At 49.0% G+C, this 23,652-nt stretch overlaps 1 protein-coding gene across 4 annotated transcripts in view; it reads left to right on the top strand.

The window, feature by feature from the left end:
• The window catches only part of ASAP1 (ArfGAP with SH3 domain, ankyrin repeat and PH domain 1), a 351,640-nt gene that overhangs the window by 32,692 nt on the left and 295,296 nt on the right, over positions 1-23,652 (top strand). For all 4 annotated transcript variants that reach the window (XM_032316148.1, XM_032316146.1, XM_032316149.1 and 1 more), the window contains exon 2: positions 3,846-3,931. In XM_032316148.1, the coding sequence (XP_032172039.1) occupies positions 3,873-3,931 (59 nt within the window). In that variant the 5' untranslated portion in view covers positions 3,846-3,872. The remainder of the gene's footprint in view (positions 1-3,845; positions 3,932-23,652) is intronic.

Below are 23,652 nucleotides of genomic sequence, written 5' to 3'. Positions count from 1 at the left end.
TCTCTTTTGCTCTTGGCTCTGAATTCGGGCGGTGAGAACAGTCTCCGGCACATGGTGGGCACACAGACACACACGAAAATCACTGAATGAAGGATTGAATAAATGAAAGAATATAAAGTGGCATTTTTTAAATTACTGGTAGTTCCCCAGTTCTAAGGAAATCGTGTTAATTGAAAGGCATTATTTGTTTCATCCTTACAAAACCAATCCCAGGAAAGAAATAGCCTTAAAATTCCAACAGTATTTATCTCTAGGTTAGGATAATAACAGGTTTTAGTTTTATGCCTTAGTATTTTTCATGATGGACCCAGATTACCTGGGTAAGAAAGAATAACTAGAAAGAGAGAATCTCTGTTGGGGGGAAAAAACAGGCTCAGAGCATAAGTGGATCCCCAGACAGCCTGGGTGAGATCCTGCCATATATGTAGACGCTAAGTGGGTGTGAGTGGTTTCCGAGTCGGGGCAGCAGGACGTGACTTTGGTATTGCACCTCACACAGCTCCTTCACACGCCTTCTCTCTGGAGGTTCACACCAGTCCAGTGATGTTGGCTAGGCTAGGGTTAGAGGCCTTGTTTTACAAACAAGGGACCCGAGAGCCACGGAGGCTCACTGACCAGGGGCAGGGCCAGACTGGACCTTGGCCACACTGGGCTTGAAGCCTGGTGACCACTTGACTCTTCCCCCAAAGCCTCTCCTGAAGACCCACTGAAGAAGTGGGACAAGGAGGGAGGTGGGTTGGTGGACCAGGAGCTCATGAGGTAGCTGCTTTGAGCATCTACTAGACACTTTCTGTGGAAGAGAAGCCTGGCCTGGACTTTTTCAGTCAGACAACCTGGGTTGGAGTCCCAGTTCCGCCACACACTGTCTTGGACACATTATTTCATATCTCCAAGCCTCAGTTTTCTCATCTGCAAAGCCGACCCAGTGTTGCCTACCTTACAGGATCAGTGTGAGGTTCAGGTTGGCACCAAGGAGGTCTTCTGTAAGGACGTATTCTTTGCCAGTTACCTGTGCTATCCACATGCATGGCTTTGTTTTTTTCCAAACTGTATTGATCCTCATTGGTATCCATAAATTAGTAATTCCATGTGTATTAGTCAGATTTTACAAAACTAAAAAAAAAAAAATCAGAATTGCCCTATCTTGTGCAACAACAGACGTTTTTCTTCAAGCTCATGGGTCTGTGTGGGTCTGTGGCTTGGGTGATCGAGGTTGGGTTCAGCCTGCTCAGGGTGGACTCCTGGTTGGGTCCAGATCTGCTCCCCATGTCAGCCATCTGCAGTCCGGACTGAGAGGTAGCAGCTGGCAGGTACCAGGGAGACATATTCCTTTCAGGGCACATCACAGGAGTGACAGACTTGGGACCCTACCTGTCATTTCCATCTACAGTCCACAGCTTAACTAAGTCCATGGTCGAGTCCAGAATCTGGTGGGGAAGAGGAACACAGTGCTCTCGTGGGCAGGACTATAAAGGCACATGGCGAAGGGCACCGACGTGTAATTCAAAGTCAGGGGGAATGAAGTAGGAGCAGCGGCCCCATCTGTACCTTGTGTCAGCTTCCACACTTGGGTGAGCAAGGGAAGCAGAGGGACAGAGCATCAGGAACGGCCTGGGCGGAGCCCTGGTTATTTGTGCAAACAGCAGGGCCCAAGTCGTGTACCCAGTAGGATGGGATCAGAAGGTGAACATTACAGGAAGGTCACCGTCTGTGACTCTGGGGGAAGGCGTACATTCATTCTTATTCAGGTACCACTGTTTTGACGACTACAGCTTTGTGGGAGGTTTTGAAATCAGGAACTAGGACTCCTCCAACACTGCCCTTCTTTTTAAAGATCATCTCAGCTTTCCGGAGTCCATCCATGAATTTTAGGATGAGATTGTCAATTCTCCTTCTAATTTGAATGTGTAATTCAAAGGTTCAGGAAAATTTACTCAATTAGTATGGGCCTTTTAGTTTGAAGGAAGTGGTTTGATCATTTATTCAACAATTATCTATTAATATCGTGATGGGCACTATGTAGTTGGTGCTGGGGATACACCAGTGAGGAAGTCCTAACACAGTCTTGTGCTCACCTTGCTTACAATCGAATCATATCAATGATCAATAGATCAGTGAATCAACATTCACATTTATGAATGCATAGTTACGAGTGAAAACTAAAATACATGCCATGATCCAATCTGGAGGAGCAAGAAGAGTTTCCCTGAAGAAGTAGGACTTGAGAAAGTACAGGAGTTAACCAGGCAAAGGTGGTAAGTGAGGAAGCCTTACAGGCAGAGGCAACAGTGTGGGCACAGGACCTAGGAGAGAAGGACCGTGGCAAGTTCCTGAATCTGAAAGAAGGCCATATGCTTGTAGCAGTGAGCCTGAGTGGACAAGATGAGGCCAGAGAGATGGACAAGGGTCAGACCATGTTCTATGACTTGGGTTTTATCCTAAAGCACTGAGAAGCCTTTGAAGATGTTCAGCTGAGGGTGGAGAGGTGGGTTGGGGGGTAGTTGGTGACACAATCAGACTGGTGTTTTAAATTTTTCATTCTGCTTATCAGCCAGTTATAAGGCAGAGAGCTTATTTGGGTCTGGATTCTAAAAACAGTTGTTTCAAAAAACACTTTGACATTTATGGGACTATTAGAAATCTGAACATTGAATCTCTGATGATTTCAGGGAATTATACAATCATTTCAGGTGTGGGAATGGTATTGCTATTATATTTTTTGTAAAAGACCTGGTCTTATAGATACATGCTGTTCCATTTATGACCGAAATGGTAGGATTATTTGCTTTGAAACAATAATGTTGGGAGAGGAAAGATTGATTTTAAGTCAGCAGTGATCGGGGCTGGGCAGTGGGTTTGTGGCGTTCAGGATACTCTTCTCTATTTTTGTGTCTACAGAATTCTCCACAATAAAAGATAAAAAGGGAAAGTGATTCTGGCTTCAGTGTGGGGGACCAGATTTCAGAGGGAGACATGGTGATGAGAAGAGACCAGGGAGGAAGCCCAGGTGGGAAAGGTAGAGGCGTGGTCCAGGGCTGTGTCAGGGGGGTTGGAGAGAGAGAGAGGTGTTAAGAGGTCTTCAGGGAGTAAATGAGACAGGACTTGGGATGGATTGGTTGTAGGAAAGGAAGATGGTGGGTCAAGAGTGTCCCCTGGGTTCTGGCCCCAGAAGGAGGTGCCACTGCGAGCTAGTGATCACTGGAGAAGGATCCAGTGGATCCCTTGGCTCATCTTGTTTTCACTCCTCACCTCTGTTTCGCCTCCATTCTGCAAATATTGAAGCCATTCCCTTATATAACACTTTTTATCCCAGACTTCCTGTGCTCTGTGCACTCAGCAATTAAGGTTCGGTATGCATGAATTAATTAAAATCCTCTCTCAGGTTCAGAGGGGCTGTCCTGAAATATGTGTATTCATACAGCTCTCCCTCCTTCCTGGGCTGGTCCCCTTGGCCAACAGGGGGTGGGGGAGAGCCTCTGCTTTCCCATAGGCACAGAGCTGCATGGGTCTGTCTGTTGCACCTGTGAGCACACTTTGATTTCATGTTTAGAGAAGTTAATGACTTGTAAATTGCTCTTGACTGTAGAGCTAGAAATAGAACGCATGAAGGATCCCTGAGCAGTTGCATAGATAGGAGGATAGAGACACCAGACCCAAGGTGGATCGCTGAAGCGGTAGTTTGCTGGCTGTTTTCCTTCCCATTCCTGGACAGCCACTCAGTGGTGTCAGAACATTCCTCACAAGGATGCCAGCCTCCAGATGAAACCCCATGTTGCTTTGAGATCATGGCTTCTGCCCATTCCCACCGGATGACGCTTGTCACCTTTTCTCCTGCCCCCATCCAGGTAATTCTCTGATGTGACGGCTGAGACATGAGATCTTCAGCCTCCAGGCTCTCCAGTTTTTCGTCAAGAGATTCACTATGGAATCGGTGAGTGGCCATAGTCCATCCTGTCTAGAGAGCCCAGCCTGGGAAATGCAGAGGGATTATTTGGGGGGCGGGGGAGGGGTTGCAATTCAAAATTTGATCAAACTGCAGACTAGAATCTGACAAAGACATTGTGGGTGTGAATATTAGTGGCAAACCGACATGTGGTATTTGTAGGGTTGTAGACTTCTCAAAGTGCTTCCTGTTGTCACATCACCTGTGTCCTTTGGGCAGAAGGCAAGGTGGCAGGGGGGTGGTTCCAGAATGAAGTCAGGAATAGCAATGAAGATGACACCATCCACAGTAGGTGCTGTTTTAGCTGAGCAACTTTTAGAAACAGGATCTCATTCAGTCCAAGTAACAATCCCACCAGGGAGGAATTACTACATTCATTGTACAGGTAAAGATCATACCCAGCTGCATTTGAAGTCTGTTTTACCTGATTCCAGATCTCCTGCCTTTTCCCTCTATGCCACATTCCTTCTTGGTGGAGGTATAATTTGCCCCGTTTTGCAGCTGGGAATACTGAGGCCTGGGATAAGGGCGTGTGATAGAGTCCATGAAGTCTGACCTCAATGGGTGGGGGTTTGTGTTAGAGGATGTTGAAAATTAGACTGGACAAGAAGATGACAGAAAAGTCAGCGAGTCTGAGAATCTTAAACTTGTCAGCGTAACTTGACCTAGGGTCAGTCTGCTGTGACTGGGGTTTCCCAGAAATCAGCTTCGTGTAGTGGAAAGAGCATGGGTGCTGGAGGGAGTGATAGAATTCTGGCCTTGCCACCAGCTTGCTGTGTGACCTCAGGCAAGTCACTAACCTTTTCTGTTTCTTCCATTTTCCTATCTCTGAAAGGGAAATCCCAATATTTATGTTTTATATTTTTGTGTACAGCCTAGAAAAAAATAGAAAATAAATTGTCTTGTGTAAAGTAGGCACATATAGAGCATTGTAATTATTTCAAGTTTTAGGATAGAAATTGTTTTTAAGTATCATTAGACCAGCGAAAGTGTACTGAATGAATGGGAGAGGCTGGAGGTAGGGAGGCCAACCCGAGAGGCTTTGATGTGATCCAACATGAACTAACAAGGAACTGTTACTACCTTTGGGATAAATGAGACTTTGTATGATTATTTTCCTAGTTTGTCTGTTAGAGGAATACCCAAAGTCATGTTTTATGTTGTTTTGTTTTTTAAGTCATAAGTCCAACACAAAAGTCATAGTTTTGTGGGTGTCTTTTTTTTTGGGTGACATTAATTATAATTGTAAAACCCAGTGCATTATTTAGAATTACATTTTGCTCTGGATGATGTAAAATTTAAATGAACATTGGCTTAAAGAAGATAGAGGTATATTTCTCTCTTAACCTGAATGTTCAGACACAAGTCATACAGGCCTGCCACAGCAGTCTCTGGGAGACCCAGGCACTCGCTCTTGTTTCTCTGCCATGTAGGCCTCCAATCCCAAGTCACCTCATGGTCCAGTGTAGCTGCTGCTGCTCCAGCCATCACATCTACCAGCAGGAAGAAGGCAGGAAAAGAAGAAAGGCAGGCTACCTCCCTTTAAGGATACTTCTGGGTATTGCACCTGCTGTTTCTACTTCTGCTGGCCAGAATTTAGCCTCTGCACAGCTACAAGAAGGCTGAAAAATGTGGTCTTTATTCTATGAGACCATGTGCTTACCAAAATTCAGAGTTGTTCTTATAGACAAGGAAGAGAGCAGATAAGGGAGGACAAACCTTGCTTTGCCAAGCAAGGATTTCCTGGAAAATTGTTTTTAAGGGGAGGGGCTCTGTGGCCAGGCGGCTGGTGTTTGACCCCCAGATCCATGGCCCCGTAGTTGCACGACCTCAGGAAAACTACATTTGTGGGCCTCAGTAAAATGGCATTTTGTACATCCCTGTAAGGCGTTGCCTTAAGCATTAGATCAGTTAAGGTAGAGCCTTAACTTAGGACATGGTAAGTGCTAAGTGTTAGCCCTTCCCACTCTGACTGCTTCTGCTATCAACAGTACTATTTCTCTCACCACCACGACCACGTCTGCTGTTACGACTACCTATCTGGACTAGTTCTACTGTTACTTCCGCTGCTGTTCCTGCTACTGGTACTTCCATGACTGTGGCTGCTATATTGTACCACTGGCTTTTGCCAGGCACTGCACACACATTTTTAAAAAATGGATTCCTCACAGAATGGCAAGTGTTCTTTTCCCAAGGTGAAGAGTCAGCGAGGCTAGGTAACTTGTCAGGGCTCCTGCCACTGGCAGGTTAGAGGCTTTCCATCTGGGAGGGGGGTCATGATGGGAAGGGAGCACAAGGCCCCTGCTAGGGTTCTGAAGTGTTCTGTCCCCCAGTCTAGAAGCTGGTGACACAGGTGTAAACATTCCTTCAGTGGCACACCTATGACTCTGATCATTTTATGTATTTATACTCTATTTCAATTAGAACACATCAAATCTTGTGCTTTCTTCACTGTAGCATGAGGTCCACCGCCTTTGTTTCTTTGTATTTGTTTGTTGGCTGGTTGGCTCTTTCGTATAACATGTGGATCAGTTGCTTGTGACTTTGGTGGAAGGACCTGGGCCAGGGGGCTTGGGTTACAAAGGTGCAGGCAGCAGGCACAACCGGTCCTCATGGGGCTTTCCACTCAGAGGAAAAGGAAAGAGGCAGATCCCATACAGATCGACAGCCACAGGGTTAGGCTGAGGCCGGGAATATCTGGGACCCCAGGACGGGGCATATCAGCTAATCCATGCAGGTCTGTGCTGCCAACAGAACGTAGCTGCCCATCTCAACAGACTCCTTTGATGGGGAGAAGGGATCCAGCATCCCTGGGTTCGCTGATCGCATGAGGGCTCCATCTGAAAACAGAAAGCCCTCACTGCGTTCCCAGCTACCCAGCACTGAGAAGGGGTCAGCTCTCCTTCTTCACGGAGCAGTTAAGAGTTGGAGCTTGGAGTTTAGTACATATGAAGGGGAACCCACAAGGACCAGAGACTTTTTTCATGTATTGAGACATAAGTCCAGGGACCTCCTGCTTGGTTTGTCTGGTTATTAATGCAAATGTAGGTGCTAACGAATGAGTGGAATCACACCTCACCACACCCCTGGGAAAGCTCAAGTCCAGGGGAAAAAAGGACAATGTGCTTCCTTTTTTTCCACCCCAAGTACTACCAGGACAGCACCCGGAAGTGGAATTGAATTCTGAGCCAGCAGTAGAAATCAGCGGGCCTTATTTCCAGGGTTTTTGTCCATGTGTAGAAACTAACCAATGGAAACTCTAGACCCTCCGAAACCAAGCCCTGGAGAAACCTCTGACAACCCCATTCCCCCACCCCCGCCTTTGCTTTTCCAAAGGGTCAAGGCAGATGCCCCGTTATTATCATGCCGCCAGCTGTCACCCAAATTGAATTTCCCTGAGCCCAGCTGATGTCCCTTTTTGGCCACAGGGCAGGGGTCAGGAATGAAGGCTGTGCATGGACGGGAAGTGTGTCCCTCGGGCTGAACGCAGAGGCGCTGACCTCTTAACTCTGCCCTGCATTTCTTACATTGTTGGAAGGGTTGGAAAGCCTGATGATTTCTGGATGTAAAAGAAAGAGAAGTGCATTTCAGAACAACAGCCTTCGAGTTCCCTGTGAAAGTCCCACTGGTAGCATTGAGGCTGCTTGAACATCTCCGGGTGATTTCACGGCCTTGGCCCTTCCTCGGTTAGATGTGTAAAGGGAGGAAGGAGTCACCTGGACGAGGACTGGGAAATGGTGTTTCTGGTCTTGAATCTCACCCCCCCCTCCCTTTTTTAATTCCGTCCTTCAGAATTTATTGGGCAGCTACTGTGTGCCAGGCTGTAGGCTGAATCCTGGGGACACAGGTCGATAAGACCCACTGGAAAGCCTTCCTGAGCTTATCATTTGTTCATTTAAAGAAGTTCATTCATTCCATAAAATTCATTGAGCACCTTATTTGCTCTGGTCTCCTAATAGCAATAAAAGACACTGTCCCTTCTCCTACTGAGTTTATACCTCCTTAATTTTTTCACTTGCTCACTCAGCAAACACATTCTGAGCACCTACAGTGTGCCAAGGACAGGTGGTTGCTGGGATACCAAGACGAACAAAACGTAGCTTCTGTCTTGCTAGACCCGAAAGGCTAGACAATGTCGCGTTCCTCCCTACGGCTTCTGTCACAAAGTACTCCTGGTCTGGCGATTAAAACAGTAGAAACGCGTTGTTTCCCTATTCTGGAGGCTGGAAGTCTGAGATCAAGGTGTCGCCGGGGCTGCACCGTCTTTGACACCTGAAGGCGGCATCTCCCCTTGCCTCTTCTCAACTCCTGGAATTTGCTGGCACTGCTTGCTGTCCCTTGCTGTAGCCTCAGGTCTACACTGCTTGCTGTCCCTTGCTGTAGCCTCAGGTCTACACTGCTTGCTGTCCCTTGGTTTGTAGCCTCAGGTCTACACTGCTTGCTGTCCCTTGCTGTAGCCTCAGGTCTACACTGCTTGCTGTCCCTTGCTGTAGCCTCAGGTCTACACTGCTTGCTGTCCCTTGCTGTAGCCTCAGGTCTACACTGCTTGCTGTCCCTTGCTGTAGCCTCAGGTCTACACTGCTTGCTGTCCCTTGCTGTAGCCTCAGGTCTACACTGCTTGCTGTCCCTTGCTGTAGCCTCAGGTCTACACTGCTTGCTGTCCCTTGCTGTAGCCTCAGGTCTACACTGCTTGCTGTCTCTTGCTGTAGCCTCAGGTCTACACTGCTTGCTGTCCCTTGCTGTAGCCTCAGCCTCTGGTCTCCACTTCTCTTGTCAAGCAGCCTTTCCCCTGTGTCTCTCTTCTTTCTTATGAGGACACCAGTCATATTGGAATAAGGGCCTGCCCTACTCCAGTGTGACCTCATCATAATCTACATCTTAACTGTATCTGCAAAGACCCAAAGAAACTCACATTCATGGGGACCTGACTCCTGGATGTCGACATTGGGTGGGGGAGGTACACAGTTCAACTTATAACGCGTCTACATAGTGACGCAGAGCACCTACAAGGGGACCTGGAGTAAGTGTCATTATCTTCCTCTTCTTCACTCTCTCTCGGCATCCAGAGGGTGGGAGCCCTGCGGTCAGCAAGGCTGTATTCCTCGGAGCCAGCGATTTTGGATTTTGTGCCAGGAAGTGAAGCCGACCTTTTCATTGTACACTTGGCAGGGAGAGGCTTGTGTGGTCCCAGGGGATGGGCAGGTCTCCTTCCTGCCACTCTCATTTGGTTTTGCTTCTTGGGGTGGCTGATGAAGGAATCACGGGGACACCTGCCTTGACCTGAAGGCTTGGCCTGATGGTGAGAACTGTGAGTTCCTAACCCGGCTCTGCTCTTGCTGGTTTTCTGAGCCTGGGAACATTTCTCCTTTCTCTGCCTCAGGCGTCCCATCTAAACCTCACCCCGGGGGGTCTTGTGAGGACCAGGTGGGATCAAATCTGCCAAGTGTTCCACAAGAGCACCTGGCCCTTAGGGGCCATTTGGCGTGGGGACTATGCCGAGACACATAGCATCTCCCTGAGAGAGGACTTGCCCAGGTCATTTCAGCACATGTCCGTGGAGACTTTTGGTTAGTATTTAACATCATTCCTCCGAACATTTCCCTATAACCTTTCCAAATATGGAAAATACGCCCTTGCACAAAGGTGTACATTTAAAATGGTGAACAGTTGCAAACAAGACAAAAAACCTGCCCTACAATGAGGAATGAATGAACATATTAGGGCAAAATGATGGAAAAAATTAGGATAAAACACTGAAAATGTAGCTGTTAAAAAGATCATGATCACTTTTCTAAAGTTAGGAGATGGCTTATAATCTAAATGTCATGTAAAAATTTTTTTTTACTTTTGAGGCAGTGAGTTAATTTCTCTGCTTGGGTTTCCTCCTCTGTGAGTTGGAGACCGTTCACAGTATTGTCTTCAGACATGGGGTTGAGAATTCAGTGGAATCACATAGAGGGAGCCTGTGAGAGCACCTGGCATGTGTTAGGTACCCGCCAACTGCTAATTGTTGTTTTTATTTATCATTTGCTTTAAATCATGTGCAAAACACTCCTAGTGAAATATTTAGAATTGGTAACACAGATGAAACACACACGTTTTCCCTTCTAGATACTTATAGAGGGGCCACATTCTGTTGGTCACTTAGCCGATGTGGGGCAGCGTCTAGATCAAGCACTCTTAGGATGTAGAGCAGTAGGTCTCAGTCTCGGACTGTGCTCAGAATCCCTTGTGAGGGCTTTTAAAAGAATACAGATGCTCGGAGATGCTGACAAGAGATGTGTGGTAGATCCGGGGCATCTGCAATCTTAAAAGTTCCACAAGTGATTTTGATTCTTAGGATTGAGATAAGGCACAGTCACCGCCTCCGCCCCCCCCCCCCCCACCAAGGAGTTTGCAAACCAGATGCAAAGATGGGAATAGCAGACTCATTAAAAGATAAAGCATAATAGGGCGCCTGGGTGGCTCAGTGGGTTGAGCCTCTGCCTTCGGCTGGGGTCATGATCTCGGAGTTCTGGGATCGAGTCCCACGTCGGGCTCTCTGCTCGGCGGGGAGCCTGCTTCCTCCTCTCTCTCTCTCTCTCTCTCTCCTCTCTCTTTCTCTCTCTCTGTGCCTACTTGTCATCTCTCTCTGTTAAATAAATAAAATCTTAAAAAAAAAAAAAGATAAAGCATAATATAAGGCTAATGTAAGTTCTGCAGAATGGGGCTCCCAGCTCTGGTTCCCCTGCAGAACCCTGTAAAAATAAAGCCCCCCCCCAGGTGTATGGAATCAGAACCTCGTGGGGTGAAGTCTTTACAGAAAGTTCTGATGGTCAGCTAAGTGCAGAGCTATTGGTGAGGACTCTGAGTGGTCGAACAATTCGACCCCCCCCAGAGAGTCCCTTTTGGCCTGGGACTGTCACATAAGGCCCCTGTGAGGAGGTGTGATTGCAGGTCAGGCTTTTGACCACGCCTCTGTGTCTTACCTTTGTATTCCCTCCCCCTGCTGCCGCCAGCACCCACCTGAGGTGCCCCACCCAGACTGTGAACCAGGGGTCCTCCAAAGCCCTTTTTACTAAGCCATGAGGCAGATGTGTTTCCTCTGGCTGGTACTGGTGAATGCTTTAAAATACATGCATATGTATTATATAAATTTATTTAAGGGGCACCTGGGTGGCTCATTTGGTTGGGCATCTGCCTTCCACTCAGGTCATAGTCTCGGGGTCCTGGGATTGTGCCTTGCTTCAGACTCCCTGCTCGGTGGGGAGACTGCTTCTCCCTCTGCTTTTGCCCCTCCCCCTGCTTGTGCTCTCTCTTGCTTGCTCTCTCTCTAAGTGAATAGATAAAATCTTTTTAGAATTTTTATTTAAAATATTTTTACTTATGCTGAAATGCATATAATATAATATTTATCATCTTAATGATATTTTTAAAAATATTTTTTAAATTTATTTATTTAGAGAGAGCTCGTGTGAGTTGGGGGAGGGACACATGGAGAGGGAGAGAAAGAGAATCCCAAGCAGGCTTCACACTGATCATGGAGCCTGATGTGGGACTCGATCCCAGGATCCTGAGATCATGACCTCAGCTGAAATCAAGAGTTGACCACTTAGGGGAGCCTGGGTAGCTCAGTCATTAAGTATCTGCCTTTGGCTCAGGTCATGATCCCAGCATCCTGGGATGGAGCCCCATATCGGGCTCCCTGCTCAGCGGGGAGCCTGCTTCTCCTTTCCAGCTCCCCTGTGTTTGTGTTTCCTTCTTCTCGCTATCTCTCTCTATTATAAATAAATAAAAATCTTTAAATTATTTACTGTCATAAATAAATAAAAATCTTTAAATTGGTTAAATTACTTGACTGACTGAGCCACTGAGCCCCCCCATCTTAATGGTTGTTACGTGGTGTTAAATATCTGTATGTTGTTGGGCAACCATCAGTACCATCCATCTCCAGAACTCTTTTTCTCTTGCACAACTGAAACCCTGCCCCCATGAAATAACAATTCCCCACGTCCCTTTTCCCCCAGCCCCTGGCAGCCACTATTGTATTTTCTGTCTCCATGAATTGGACTACTTGAGGTACCCCCTAAAAATGGAGTCTTGACGGTATTGTTCTTTTTGTGACTGGTTTATCATCGCATAGCGTCTTCAAGATTCATCCATGTCGTAGGGTATGTCACACTCTCTTCCTTTTTGAGGTTGGCTGATACTCCATTGTCATGGGGGACCACAGTTTGCTCATCCACTCACCCACGGGTGGACACTTAGGTTGCTCCCATCTTTTTTTTTTTTTTTTTAAGATTTTATTTATTTATTTGACAGAGAGAGATCACAAGTAGGCAGAGAGACAGGCAGAAAGAGAGGGGGAAGTAGGCTCCCTGCTGAGCAGAGACCCCAATGCAGGGCTCGATCCCAGGACCCTGAGATCATGACCTGAGCGGAAGGCAGAGGCTTTAACCCACTGAGCCACCCAGGCGCACCATGCTCCCATCCTTTGGCTCTTGTGAGTCATGCTGCTGCGAATATGGGCGTACAAATATCTCTTCAGGACCCTGCTTTCAAATCTTTTGGGTATAACATACCCCACAGTAGAATTGCCAGATCCCGTGGTAACTTTAGGTTTCTCTCTTTTGAGGCCTTGCCATACTATTTTCCACAACTACACCATTTTACACTTCCATGCACAGTGCACAGTGATTCGCATTTCTCCGCCTCTTTGCCAACACTTGTCATCCTCTGTTGTTGTAATAGTAGCCATCCTAATGGATGGGCTAGTGAATGCTTTTAGCAAGGACAAATCATTGTCAGCTTCATATTTCATTTATGTTATGTGGGCCAATTAAGCAATTCCCAAGCATTTATTTAAGCCCAAGGCCCTGAGTATACAGACCTAAATAATACATGCATGGTTCTTGGCTTCTAGGCTCTCGGAGTGTGTCAGGGGAAATAGATACATGGCAGGTAATTTCTGTCCAGTATGGGAGGTGTGATACTGTATCCTTAGGTAGCATATGATGCCTTGAATACAGTTAGGAATGGTAGGAAATGAGGGCTGAATGTGGCATCTCGCTGTCAAACACGTGAGGTACATTATTCAAGCCGACTTAGAAGTCTAGGGGTTTGGGTTGTCCAGCAGAACTTTCCGTAATGATGGATATTCTGTGCCTGTGGCGTCCACTAGCCTCATGTGGCTGCTGAGCACTTAAAATGCGCTTAGTGCAACTGAGAGATGGAGTTTTTAAGGTTTACTCAATCTTAATGAATTTATATTTAAATTGAAATTAGCTGCAAGTGGCTAATGGCTCGTGCGTGGGACAGGACAGTAGTAGAGATTCTCACGTGGTTCTCAAACTCGAATATGCACGTGAGTTACCTGGGGATCTGGTTCAGGAGCAAATTCCCTCCAGTGTTTCTGATTCCTTAAGTTGGTCGTGAGGCCAAGAATTCTGTATTTTAACAACCACCACAGGTGATTCTGATGCAGGTGCCATTTGAGAAATGCCAAGTCTTGCAGTTTTCAGACTTTGTATCCTCAGAATATTTTCTTCATGTGAAAGCTGAAGAGAGGGCTCAGAGAATAAACCACGTGGGAGCAGAGCTGGTCTGGCTTAGGCAGGGCTGGGAGCTGGAGCTCCATGCACGGTTGAGGGGGGGCACACTCTACCCTCCCTGGAGGAAGCATCTTTTTTTTTTCTTTTTTTGAAGATTCTATTTATTGGGGCTTCTTGGTGGCTCAGTGGGTTAAAGCCTCTGCTTCGGCTCAGGTCATGATCTCAGGGTCCTGGGATCGAGCCCCACATTGCGCTCTTTGCTCAGCAGGGAGCCTGCTTCCCCCTCTCTCTCTCCCTGCCTCTCTGCCTACTTGTGATCTCTGTCTGTCAAATGAATAAATAAAATTTAAAAAAAAAAAGATTTTATTTATTTATTTGCCAGAGAGAGAGAGAGAGATAAAGAGAGAGAGAGGAAGAGTACACGCAGTGGGAGAAGCAGGTTCCCTGCTGAGCAAGGAGCCCGGTGTGGGGCTCGATCCCAGGACCCTGAGATCATGACCTGAGACGAAGGCTGGTGCTTAACTGACATCTGAGCCACCAGGCGTCCCCGGAGGAAGCTTCTTAGAGTGCAGTTCACAACCCCTTGTCTAGCACAGCCTCTCAGGTCATTTATCTGAAACCCTGTGAAATGCAGAGTGAGATTTAGTTTTCCAATAACCGTCTGCATGGCAGAACCAATTTAAAACCAGTAGTTCCCTCTGGAAACACCAGTGAAAGCAAAAGCACAATGTCTTCTTTCAGGCTACTATAATGAAACTACCACACAGACTGAGGGGCTTCAACAACAAACATTTATTTCTCACACTTACAAAGTCTGGGAAGTCCCAAGATCAAGATGCTGACAGATTCCAAGCCCAGCTGGGAGCCTCCCTGGTGCAGAGATGGCTCTTTCCGTGGCATCCTCCCGTGGAAGAAGGGACCAGGGAACTGTCTGGGGTCTCTTTGATAAGGACACTAATCCTATTCATGAGGGTTCTACCCTTATGACCTAATCTCCTCCCAAAGGTCCCACTGGCTAATTGATCACATGTGGGGTTAGGATCTCAGCATATGAATTTTGGGGGGATGCAGACACTCAACCCACAGCACACAATTAATACATTAGCGGGCCAGGGTCTTCCTTGCACTGGACGTCAAACACCCATCTGGCACCACATGAGGAATTGTAGAGCAGTGAGGAAGAGCATTGCCTCTGACCCGGATATGAATGCCAACGCTGCCCTCGGACTTACTGGGCGGTCCTAGGCCAGTTCCTGCATCTGCAAATGGGTATAACGGTATCTTCCATGTGAGATCATATAATTGGCCCTTGGAACAGTGTAGGGGTCAGGGATGCTGACTCCTCATGCTGTCAAAATCTGCATATAACTTTAGATTTCTCCCAAAACGTAACTACTGCTAGCCTCATGTTGAGCCGAGGCCTTACTGATCATATAAATGGGATTAGCATGGATTTTGTAAGTCCCATGTAGTACGTACTGTATGCTTACAATAAAGTAAGCTAGAGAAAAGAAAATGTCAGTAAGAAAATCATAAGGAAGAGAGAATACACTTACAGTGCTGTTCCGTATTTGTCGGAAAAAAACCCCACACAGCTCAAACCCATGTCGCTCAAGGATCAACGGTGCCTGCAAAGCCCACCGCTTGGTACTTAGCGGTCGATCTTAAGAGCAACAGCAGCCGCAAGAATAGCGAATGCTGAGCACTGAACTGGAGCCAGGCAATCCACTCTCTGAAGCGCTTGCTACTTATTAACTCATTTAATCCTTCCAACAACCCAGTGAGGCAGATACTGTGATTTCCACTGCGAAGACGACGAGGTGACGCTCACGGAGCGTAGGGGGGTTGGTGAAGGCTGTGTTGCTGTGGAATGACAGAGGTGCCCATCCCGTGCAGGGAGTCTGGCCCCGGAGCCCGGAATTTCGACTTCCTTGCACTCCATCACTGTATCATCTGTAGGCTCTAAGGAAAGCCTTTTCAGATGAGGCCCTGCCTCAGTTCTCAAAGCTTCAGAATTACTCTGCACGTCAGCTCAGCTTCCAGAAGGCATTTGCTGTCCCAGCTGGCAACTCCCTCCCTCTGAAAACTCTATTTTCTTTGGGCTTCCGTGGCATGGCGCTCACTTGGATTTCTTCCTGCGATTCTGCCCTCTTTCTCAGTCTCTCAGTAGGGTTCCCCTGGCTCCAACCAACCTCACAGGGTTTTCGGAGACCCTCTGTATGCTGACTAATGCTATTCTTCCAAACTCTTCTCCCGCTGAACCTGGCCTCTCTGAGTTCCAGACTCGATTACCCTAAATGTCTGATGATATCTCCCTTTGGAAGTCTAGCAGGCACCTCAAGATTAATATTCCAACAGGGATTATTTCCACCGACCTTGTACAAGATCATGCTTTGCCTCTGCTTAACACCCATCCGGGGCCCCAATGTCCCTGTCCATTTTACTGAAAACAAAATCCAGATTCCTTACAAAGGCTCCATTTCCTCAACAGCTTCTCTTGTCACACTCAGCCAGCACTGGCTGGTCTCACAATTCTGCCTCATGGCGTTTCTCTGCCTGCAGGGCTCCTCTCCCCACACCGCCCCTGTTCCCCAACCTCCCTGCTCTTCATAAGAGTGACAAGTCTTGTCCTAGAGTCTCAGCTTAAATGCTGTTTCCTCAGACACAACTTTCCTCACCACCACATTCTCTCTGGCTGCACCCATAGGTTTTCTTCCTAGCACTGTAGCAACCCAGAATTATTGGTTTACATGGGTGTGTCTGCCACCTCCCCCACCATCAAGACCACCAGCACCCAGCAGACAATGCTAATGGCTGCTGATCCACTAATGTTATCTCAGTGCCTGGCATAGAGTCTGGCACATAGTAGGTAATCAATAGAAACAGGTGGTTGTTGGGACACTTGGGTGGCTCAGTCGGTTAAGCATCTGCCTCTCGGTTTCAGCTCAGGTTATGATCTCAGGGTTGTGGGATCGAGCCCTACATCAGGCTGTGTGCTGGGCTTAGAATCTGCTTAAGATTCTGTTTCTCCCTCCGCTCCTCCCTCCCCCTCTGAAAACAAAAGCCGAAACATTATTGTTGAAATCAAATCAATGGCTCCTAAGTCGATCATCAACCTACAAGACCAATTCTAGGCTTCTGACTGGAAGAACCGTTTCACAGTGGAGGTGGTCCTCCTGTGTGTACAAGTGATTGCAAATTGGATGGAACCCAGGCTTTTTTGTGGGCTTTGGTCCCTATTTTCACATTTCCTCTCTGATGGGTCATCCATAATGTTAGAACTTGCAAAGATAATCTTAGGGAAAGCAGCCTCGAATACGCAAGTGGTTTGGTTTGGGTTTAAAATGGAAGCTCTGAGCTAATAATGCATTTTACAGTTATGAACAGAGAACAATTTTCTCTGTTAAAAAAGAATGAGAGGTGGAACACTTTGTGTGGGTTACTGCAGTGCCAGAAGCTCTTGAAAGGGGTTCTCTGCAAATATTTGGGGTTTGGTACTTATAAACAGCACAGGTTTTCCTGAACACTGGTAAGTACGGTGAGAACACCCTCGTGTGCAAAGCAGAACAGGGCCCGCCGAGCGGCACTGTGGAGTGAGTGTGTGTGGCTCGGCTCGGTGGTGGAGCTGCGGGTGGAGGCTTGCAAGTCCGTGCAGACAGGTCACTAACACAGCTGGCTGCAGTGACCGTGAGCTCTGCCACGCTCTTCATGGCCACTGTCTTTTCATCAGCCACAAAGTGATGGACTCTTAGATGCCCACGCTACAGACCACGGCCCAGGTGAGCCCACTTCTAGCTGCTTCTCTTGGGTGAGGTCTAGTTGTCAGAAGTTTCCAAACGGTGGGTTTGGTCAGAGAAGATGTTGAGGATGGATTATTACCTGTAATTCTGCAAGTCATGACCGGTGCTTGTGTGTCTGGGATGTGCCAGGCTTCGGATTCAGACCTTCATGGCGGCTTCATCCTCTCCAGGCCCGGGAAGGGGGGTATGGGCAGGCTGTGCATTAGGTCATGAGGGAATGTGTGTACCGGCACCACCTTGGTTTTGGGTGATGAGAAGCCAGCTCAAACCGGCTTACACCATAAAGGGATTTATTTGCTCCCACCAGAGAGGGGTTAAGGGCTAAAACCTGGCTCTGGGCATAGTTGACTTCAAAGATTTGGTTTCTCTTTTTCCCTGCGCATCACCACTGAATCTCTCCCTGCCTCTGTCATCTGTCAGCGGTGCCTTCCCCTATGCGGGCTTCCTTCTCGAGTTCCACATGTCGCAGCTTCCGGGAGCTGTCCTGTAATTGCCAGCCTAACAGCCCTATTCGACAGAGCTTTTCTTCCTAGAAGTTCTAACAGAATCTCTGACTCCATTCCCATCGGTGCAGCTTGGGTTACGTGTCCCAGTTACCTTGGACGGGGTGAGGATGTTCCGACGGGATGGGTCCACTCACCTGACCGTCCAGAGCTGGGGGTGGGGCTGTAAGGTCAGCACCAGGGGATCCGGGAAGGGGGTGGCCTCCCCAGGGGGAACTCGGCATACGATCCCCAGAAGATACCAGGGAGGCAAACACACAAATGCTCGCATCGCTAACTGAGTCCGTGGAGGCGGGGAGAGCCGGCGAGTTCTAGTCAGCGTCCTCAGAGGGTGCCTGAGAGTCTGTGTTCTGCTTTGGCTCTTTTAGATGATCCTCAAGCACAGGGACGTCTGGAATCCCTCCAGGCCGTTATTCGTGCGGGTGAGCGCCAGCCTCCTGCGTCCGTCCTCTACTCTCAGCTGCTTTGGTCAGCTTCTCCCTGAGCCCCGCCTTTGACCTCCAGCCTCTTCGGAAACGTGGGTCTGGCCTCTGCCCCTGGTGCCTGGCACAGCAGCCCCCACGAGAGCAGCCTCCACCTGGCAGGCAGGAGTTTGGTGGGTGGAGAGTTGGATCCAAGGGTCAGGAGACGGGCAGGAGCAGGAGCACATCTGGCAGCAGCGAGGACCTCCTGGGCCCGCATTTGACTCTCCAGAGGACCCTGCCTGTGGCTTCCTTGTCCTCAGATAAGCTTCACCCTTCGCCCATGCCCCCTCCCCTGCAGCCCATCTCTGTGCTCATCTCTCTTTGTACTGCAGCCAGATTCGGGCTCTGTTGGGTCCCTAAGGACCTCTATTCTCTCCATTTCTGGGGCCTTCCCAGATGCTGCCCTTGGTGGGGACACTCCCAGCGCTCCCCTCCGTTCTTCGCCCTCTTCCTAGTTAACTCCTGCTCATCCAGGTCCCAGCCCAAAGGGCTCTTCCCCCGGAAAGCCTTCCCTGACGTCTTCTCCCAACTTGGCTGGCTTCATCACAGTGCGTCTCTGGGGGACCCTGGGAAACTCCCCCACATTCTTGGTGTGTGTGTGTGTGTGTGTGTGTGTGTGTGCGTGTGACCATCTTGCTTTTATTCATTTCAGTCTTTCTCACTAGATTCTAACGTCCGTGAGGGTGGAGACCATTCCAGTTTTACTCACCACCATCCATAGCTTCTGGAGCAGTGCCTAGCCCACAGTAGGCGCTTAGTGAGTTTTTATTTATTGAGTGAATGAATGACCGGGCACTGGGGAGCCAGTGAGGGATGTGACATGGGAGAAGGTGACTTGCCCAAGTTTCCGGGATACTAACAGGCTCCACCCTCTTGAAAGACCACATCTTTTCACTCCCAATGTCCCACTTTGCCCGCTCTGCCTGGCCCTGGGGCTCTCTGAGTAGCGGCAGAGGGAAGGTGAGAATCATAATGAAGGCTTATCTGCAGACCAGCTTGTCAACCCCATAGCAACGCAGCTTTCCCACTGCCCTCCAGAGTTATGATTCCCCTTCCTTCTAGCAGGTCGTATGCGTGCATGTTTGTTTTAACCCGAGAAGATCTTCCCTGCAGGTAACGAGGTCATTCCATTTCACCTTCGAGTGTCCCATCTGATTGGAGCCTTTGATGGCTCTTAGATTGTCCTGATCTTATTTGGGAATAAAGCTGCTGGTGGAACCTGGAGGGAGCACATGTCATCTTAGAGGACTCTGGTTCCCTCATCCCAGCGGTTCAAATGAAAGGTCAGGTGAGTTTGACCAATGCCCAAAGGGCGGTCTTCACTGGGGGCTCTCAGAAGGGCAGGTGGCCTGTCCTGGAGTGGAGTTGGGAAACCTGGGTTTTTCTGTGGTCCCCAGATGATGGGTAGATATGGGTAAGTCCTTCCATCTCTCCGGGAGAAATTGTGTCTCTATCAGCTGGGCATCTTTTGGTGGCAAGCAGTGGAACAGAAAGAAAAGCCCATAGCTGGGACTGGCATCAGGCACTAATGGATCCAGGGATGCCTTTGGGGTTGTCTGAACTTGCTCCCTTTATTCTACCGTATTATGCGTAAATGCTAAGAGAGTCTCCTAACAGGGGAGTCCTTGCTATGTGACCTTGAGTAAGCCACTAACCCCTGTGAGCCTCAGTTTCCTCCTGCAGTCAGGATTAAATGAGCCTGCCCTTTAAAGCAGTCAGCGCAGTGCCTGGCACATCATAGGTCCTCTTGGCTCTGCCCTCCTCTCTGCTGGTTTCATTCACAAGCTGGCTTTCTTCTTGCTGGACCCTAATGATTCGGAACTCAAAGCCTCCTGGCTTCTTGTTTACTACAAAGAGAGTTTCTCTTTCCCAAAAGGCAGTCAGTGATGCGGACATGGGTTTCAGGCTCCCTAGCAGCAGGCCCACGCTACCAGCCCGCAAGGGCGCCTCCTGGTGGCAGGAGCTCAAGGAACCCTTCTGGGGAGAGGTTGGAGAAGCAAACAGCCCGCCTGCCAGGTTGGGGAGGAGGGGGTGAGCACCAGACTGAGGGTGGGATGCTATTTCCAGGGGAAGACTGAAGGAAGAGCCTTGCAAACCCTTGTGGTTTTTTCATTCTCTCTCTTTTTTTTTTTTTTTTTTAAGATTTATTTATTTATTTGAGAGAGTATGTGAGCAGAGGGAAGGGGCAGAGACAGAGGGAGAGACTCCTCAAGCAGACTCCCCATTGAGCGTGGAGCCCCACTCAAGGCTCGATCCCGGGACTCTGAGATCATGACTTGAGCTAAAAACCAAGAGTCTAGACACTCAAGCGACTGAGCCACTCAGGCACCTTGCAAGCCCTTGTTTAGTGAAGAGGGAATCAGAGAGTTAATATGTGTTGGCTTTTCTATGCCTCTGTGACTTTGCGCATGCTGTCCTTCTGCTGGGGATGCTGTGCCCACCCTGCACACTCCCATTCAGCCCCCAAGCCCCTGCTCTTCTGTAGCCACCACCGCTGCCCACCCTCAGCCTCCTGCCCCTGTCCTTGCTTTTCTATTTCGGAGCAAGCCCTGTGGGGTGGCAACACTGTGTCCTGGGAATACAAAAGACAACAAATCACAGTGCTGATGGTCCTTCCTCTCTGCTGTGTCTCCTCTACCCAAGGGCCATTTGTTCATTGATCCCATGAATATTTAAATTAAGCACCATCTCTTTCTTCAGACAATGCTCTAGCTACTGGGGATTCAGCAGATAGTAGGAGGGACAATAAAGTCAATAAATAATAATAATGAAGCGGTTCATTTCTGATGGTGTATAACCGGAGAAAATAAATAAGCGATAGGGAGCCGGGTGGGAGGAGCGACCCCCGTGGAGTGTGGCATGAAGGATGGCAAGAAGCAAACAGGAGGTGGAGGTCTGGGTGCTGGAAAGTCCTGGACAGGGGACAGCATGTGCGAGACCCTACAGGAGCAAGTTCCAGGAGTGACAACTGGAAGGTGTGGAAGGTCGGGTAGGGGGTGGTGGGCAAGGGCTGGGTCCAGTAAGTCATGGAGATCACCGAAGGGGCTTGGATTTTATTCCAAATGCCCTGGGAGGTCATCGTTGCTGTTCCTTGTCTGGCCCTGGGTCTGTGATCCTCACTGGTGGCAAACCCCAGGTGTCAGTACAGCAGCCACTAGCCCGTGTGGCTACTACTACCAAGCACTGGAGATGTCCCAGAAGTATAAAACAGACCAGCTTTTAAAGACTTTGAATGAGAAAAAAAAGGATGACAACTGTGTCACTGATCATTATTCTATTGATGTTGGGTTAATCTTTTGGAAAAGTTGGGTTAAATAATTTTTAAAATGAATTTCACCTTTAAGAATTTATTTATTTGTCTGAAAGAGCCAGAGAGAGCACAAGCACAGGGAGCAGCAGGCAGATGGAGTGGGAGAAGCGACTCCCCGCTGAGCAAGGAGCCTAAGGTGGGGCTTGATCCCAGGACCCTGGGATCATGACCTGAGCCAAAGGCAGACGCTTAACTAACTAAGCCACCCAGGTGTGCCCCTCTTTTGACTCTTCATGTGGCGATTAGAAATCTGCAATCGTATGCATGGCCTGTGTTGCATTGTACTTCTTTTGCAGCGCGGTGCCCTAGAAGCACTTCCAATCATTGCTTTACCTGCCTGGGTTATAATTACCTCCTGACTTACCTGCTTCCCTTCCTGAGGACGGACTGCGTGTGGTCGGCGGTTCTTGCCCTGGCGTGGGGTCCTCAGAAGCACCATGGACGCTCCACCTGGATCTCCTGGTTCCCAGGTTCCCCGGTGCTAAGCACCCAGGGCTGTGCCCCCCGAGGTCCCCCCTTTGCATGTCAAAGGTGCTGGGAGTTAACGTTCCTGGAGCAGCCCGCAGCCCATGAAGGATAGGTGTTGGGGAATAAACATTCCCGTTCCCTGCCCTGCAGGTACACAGCTCGGGAGTATGTTCTGTGGCCTTTCCAGAGGTCCCCAGAAGACTGAACCCTGTTGCCCTTGGGGATAATCTGCCCTTTAAGGCACCCAGATTGGCTTCCTTCCCTTCTCTTTCTTACCACCCCATTCAACTACCTGGGACCATTTCTTTACATCTTTGTCTCAGGCCCTGATTGGGGGGGAACCCAGCCTGAGATGTGGGTTGCCCGGCACATCAGGTGCTCAATAGAAGGAGAGGGGTCATCTCTCCGGCACATCGCTGGTGTCGGGCGCAGGGTGTGGGGTGGGGTGGCATAGGAATGGGCTTCCTGGCCGGTCTTCTCCAGCCGCTGGACCTCTGAGCCAGAGGGCAAGGAGCAAGGCCACTTGCCGGGCCTGGGGCGTGGTGCCAGGCTAGTTCCGGGTGCCTCCAGCTGCCACACCCAGAGGGCAGTTGAATCAGCAGCTGAGTCAGTGAGGACAGTGCTGTCCTACTTCGCCAGTCTGGCAGCGGGGCCTGGGACTGCCTCACAACTGGAGGGTGAAGGGGGGTGTTCAGCCCGTGCCACCAGGAGAGTGTTTATGCAAGTGACTTCTTATTTTCTGCCACTCCTGACCCAGCCCACTTTCCAATTCTCCGACACCAGCTGGGTGTCCGAACCTCAGTTCAGTTCTGACATTGTGTGCCTGGTTTATTAGCACAGAGTCCACAGATTAACGGCTCAGTCCCATGAGACTGCTCCCACTTCAGAGGCCAGTAGCAAGTCCCAACTCGACGTCTGACTGTCGTTCAGTCAGGGCTGTTCCGTTGGAAGTTTCCATGATCCCCCCCCCCCCACGCCGCCCCCGCCCCAGGTTCTATAATTTGGTAGAGTCGCTCACTGAACTCAGTTTTCCCAGTTTATTATAAAGGTTGCAACTTAGCCAAATGGAAAAGATGTGCACAGGACAAGGTTCGGGGCTCCCTGCCCTCCGGCACAGTGATGTGTTCCCCGATCCCCATCCTCTAGGGGTTTTCGTGCAGGTCTCATTACATGGGCATGGTTGATTAAATCATTGGCCACTGGTGACTGAACAGTCTCCAGCGCCTCATCCCTACCTAGAGATCTTTCTGGGATCTTACTACACAGCTAGTAACTATTTAGCCCCCTGCCCACAAGCATCTCGGTAGCATACCAGAGACACCACTGGCGCTCTGCGGTTCCAAAGGTGTTAGGAACTCCGTGCCAGGAACTAGGGACCAAAACCAAATGTACTTTCATTATACCACTATGGGCCATAATATCAGAGTCCGGGCGAGGAAATGTGTGGAGACCCGTGGCTGGCAAGCTGCCTGGATCGTGGCGTGGTATCTGTTGGCGTGCATTTAGGAAGGTGGGAGCGAGCAAGAAAGATGACAGGCCTTGCCCTACAGAGCCGCTGGCGTTCATCCATTCTTCAGCAAGCAGGCACGGCACTGACCACTTGCTTTTGCTGGGCCCGGCGGCAGGGCCAACAC

This window comes from Mustela erminea, chromosome 16, assembly GCF_009829155.1.
Source record: "Mustela erminea isolate mMusErm1 chromosome 16, mMusErm1.Pri, whole genome shotgun sequence".
Classification (NCBI taxonomy): Eukaryota; Metazoa; Chordata; class Mammalia; order Carnivora; family Mustelidae; genus Mustela; species Mustela erminea.
Note: the sequence above shows the minus strand (reverse complement) of the source record. Positions and strands in the feature narration are given on the sequence as shown.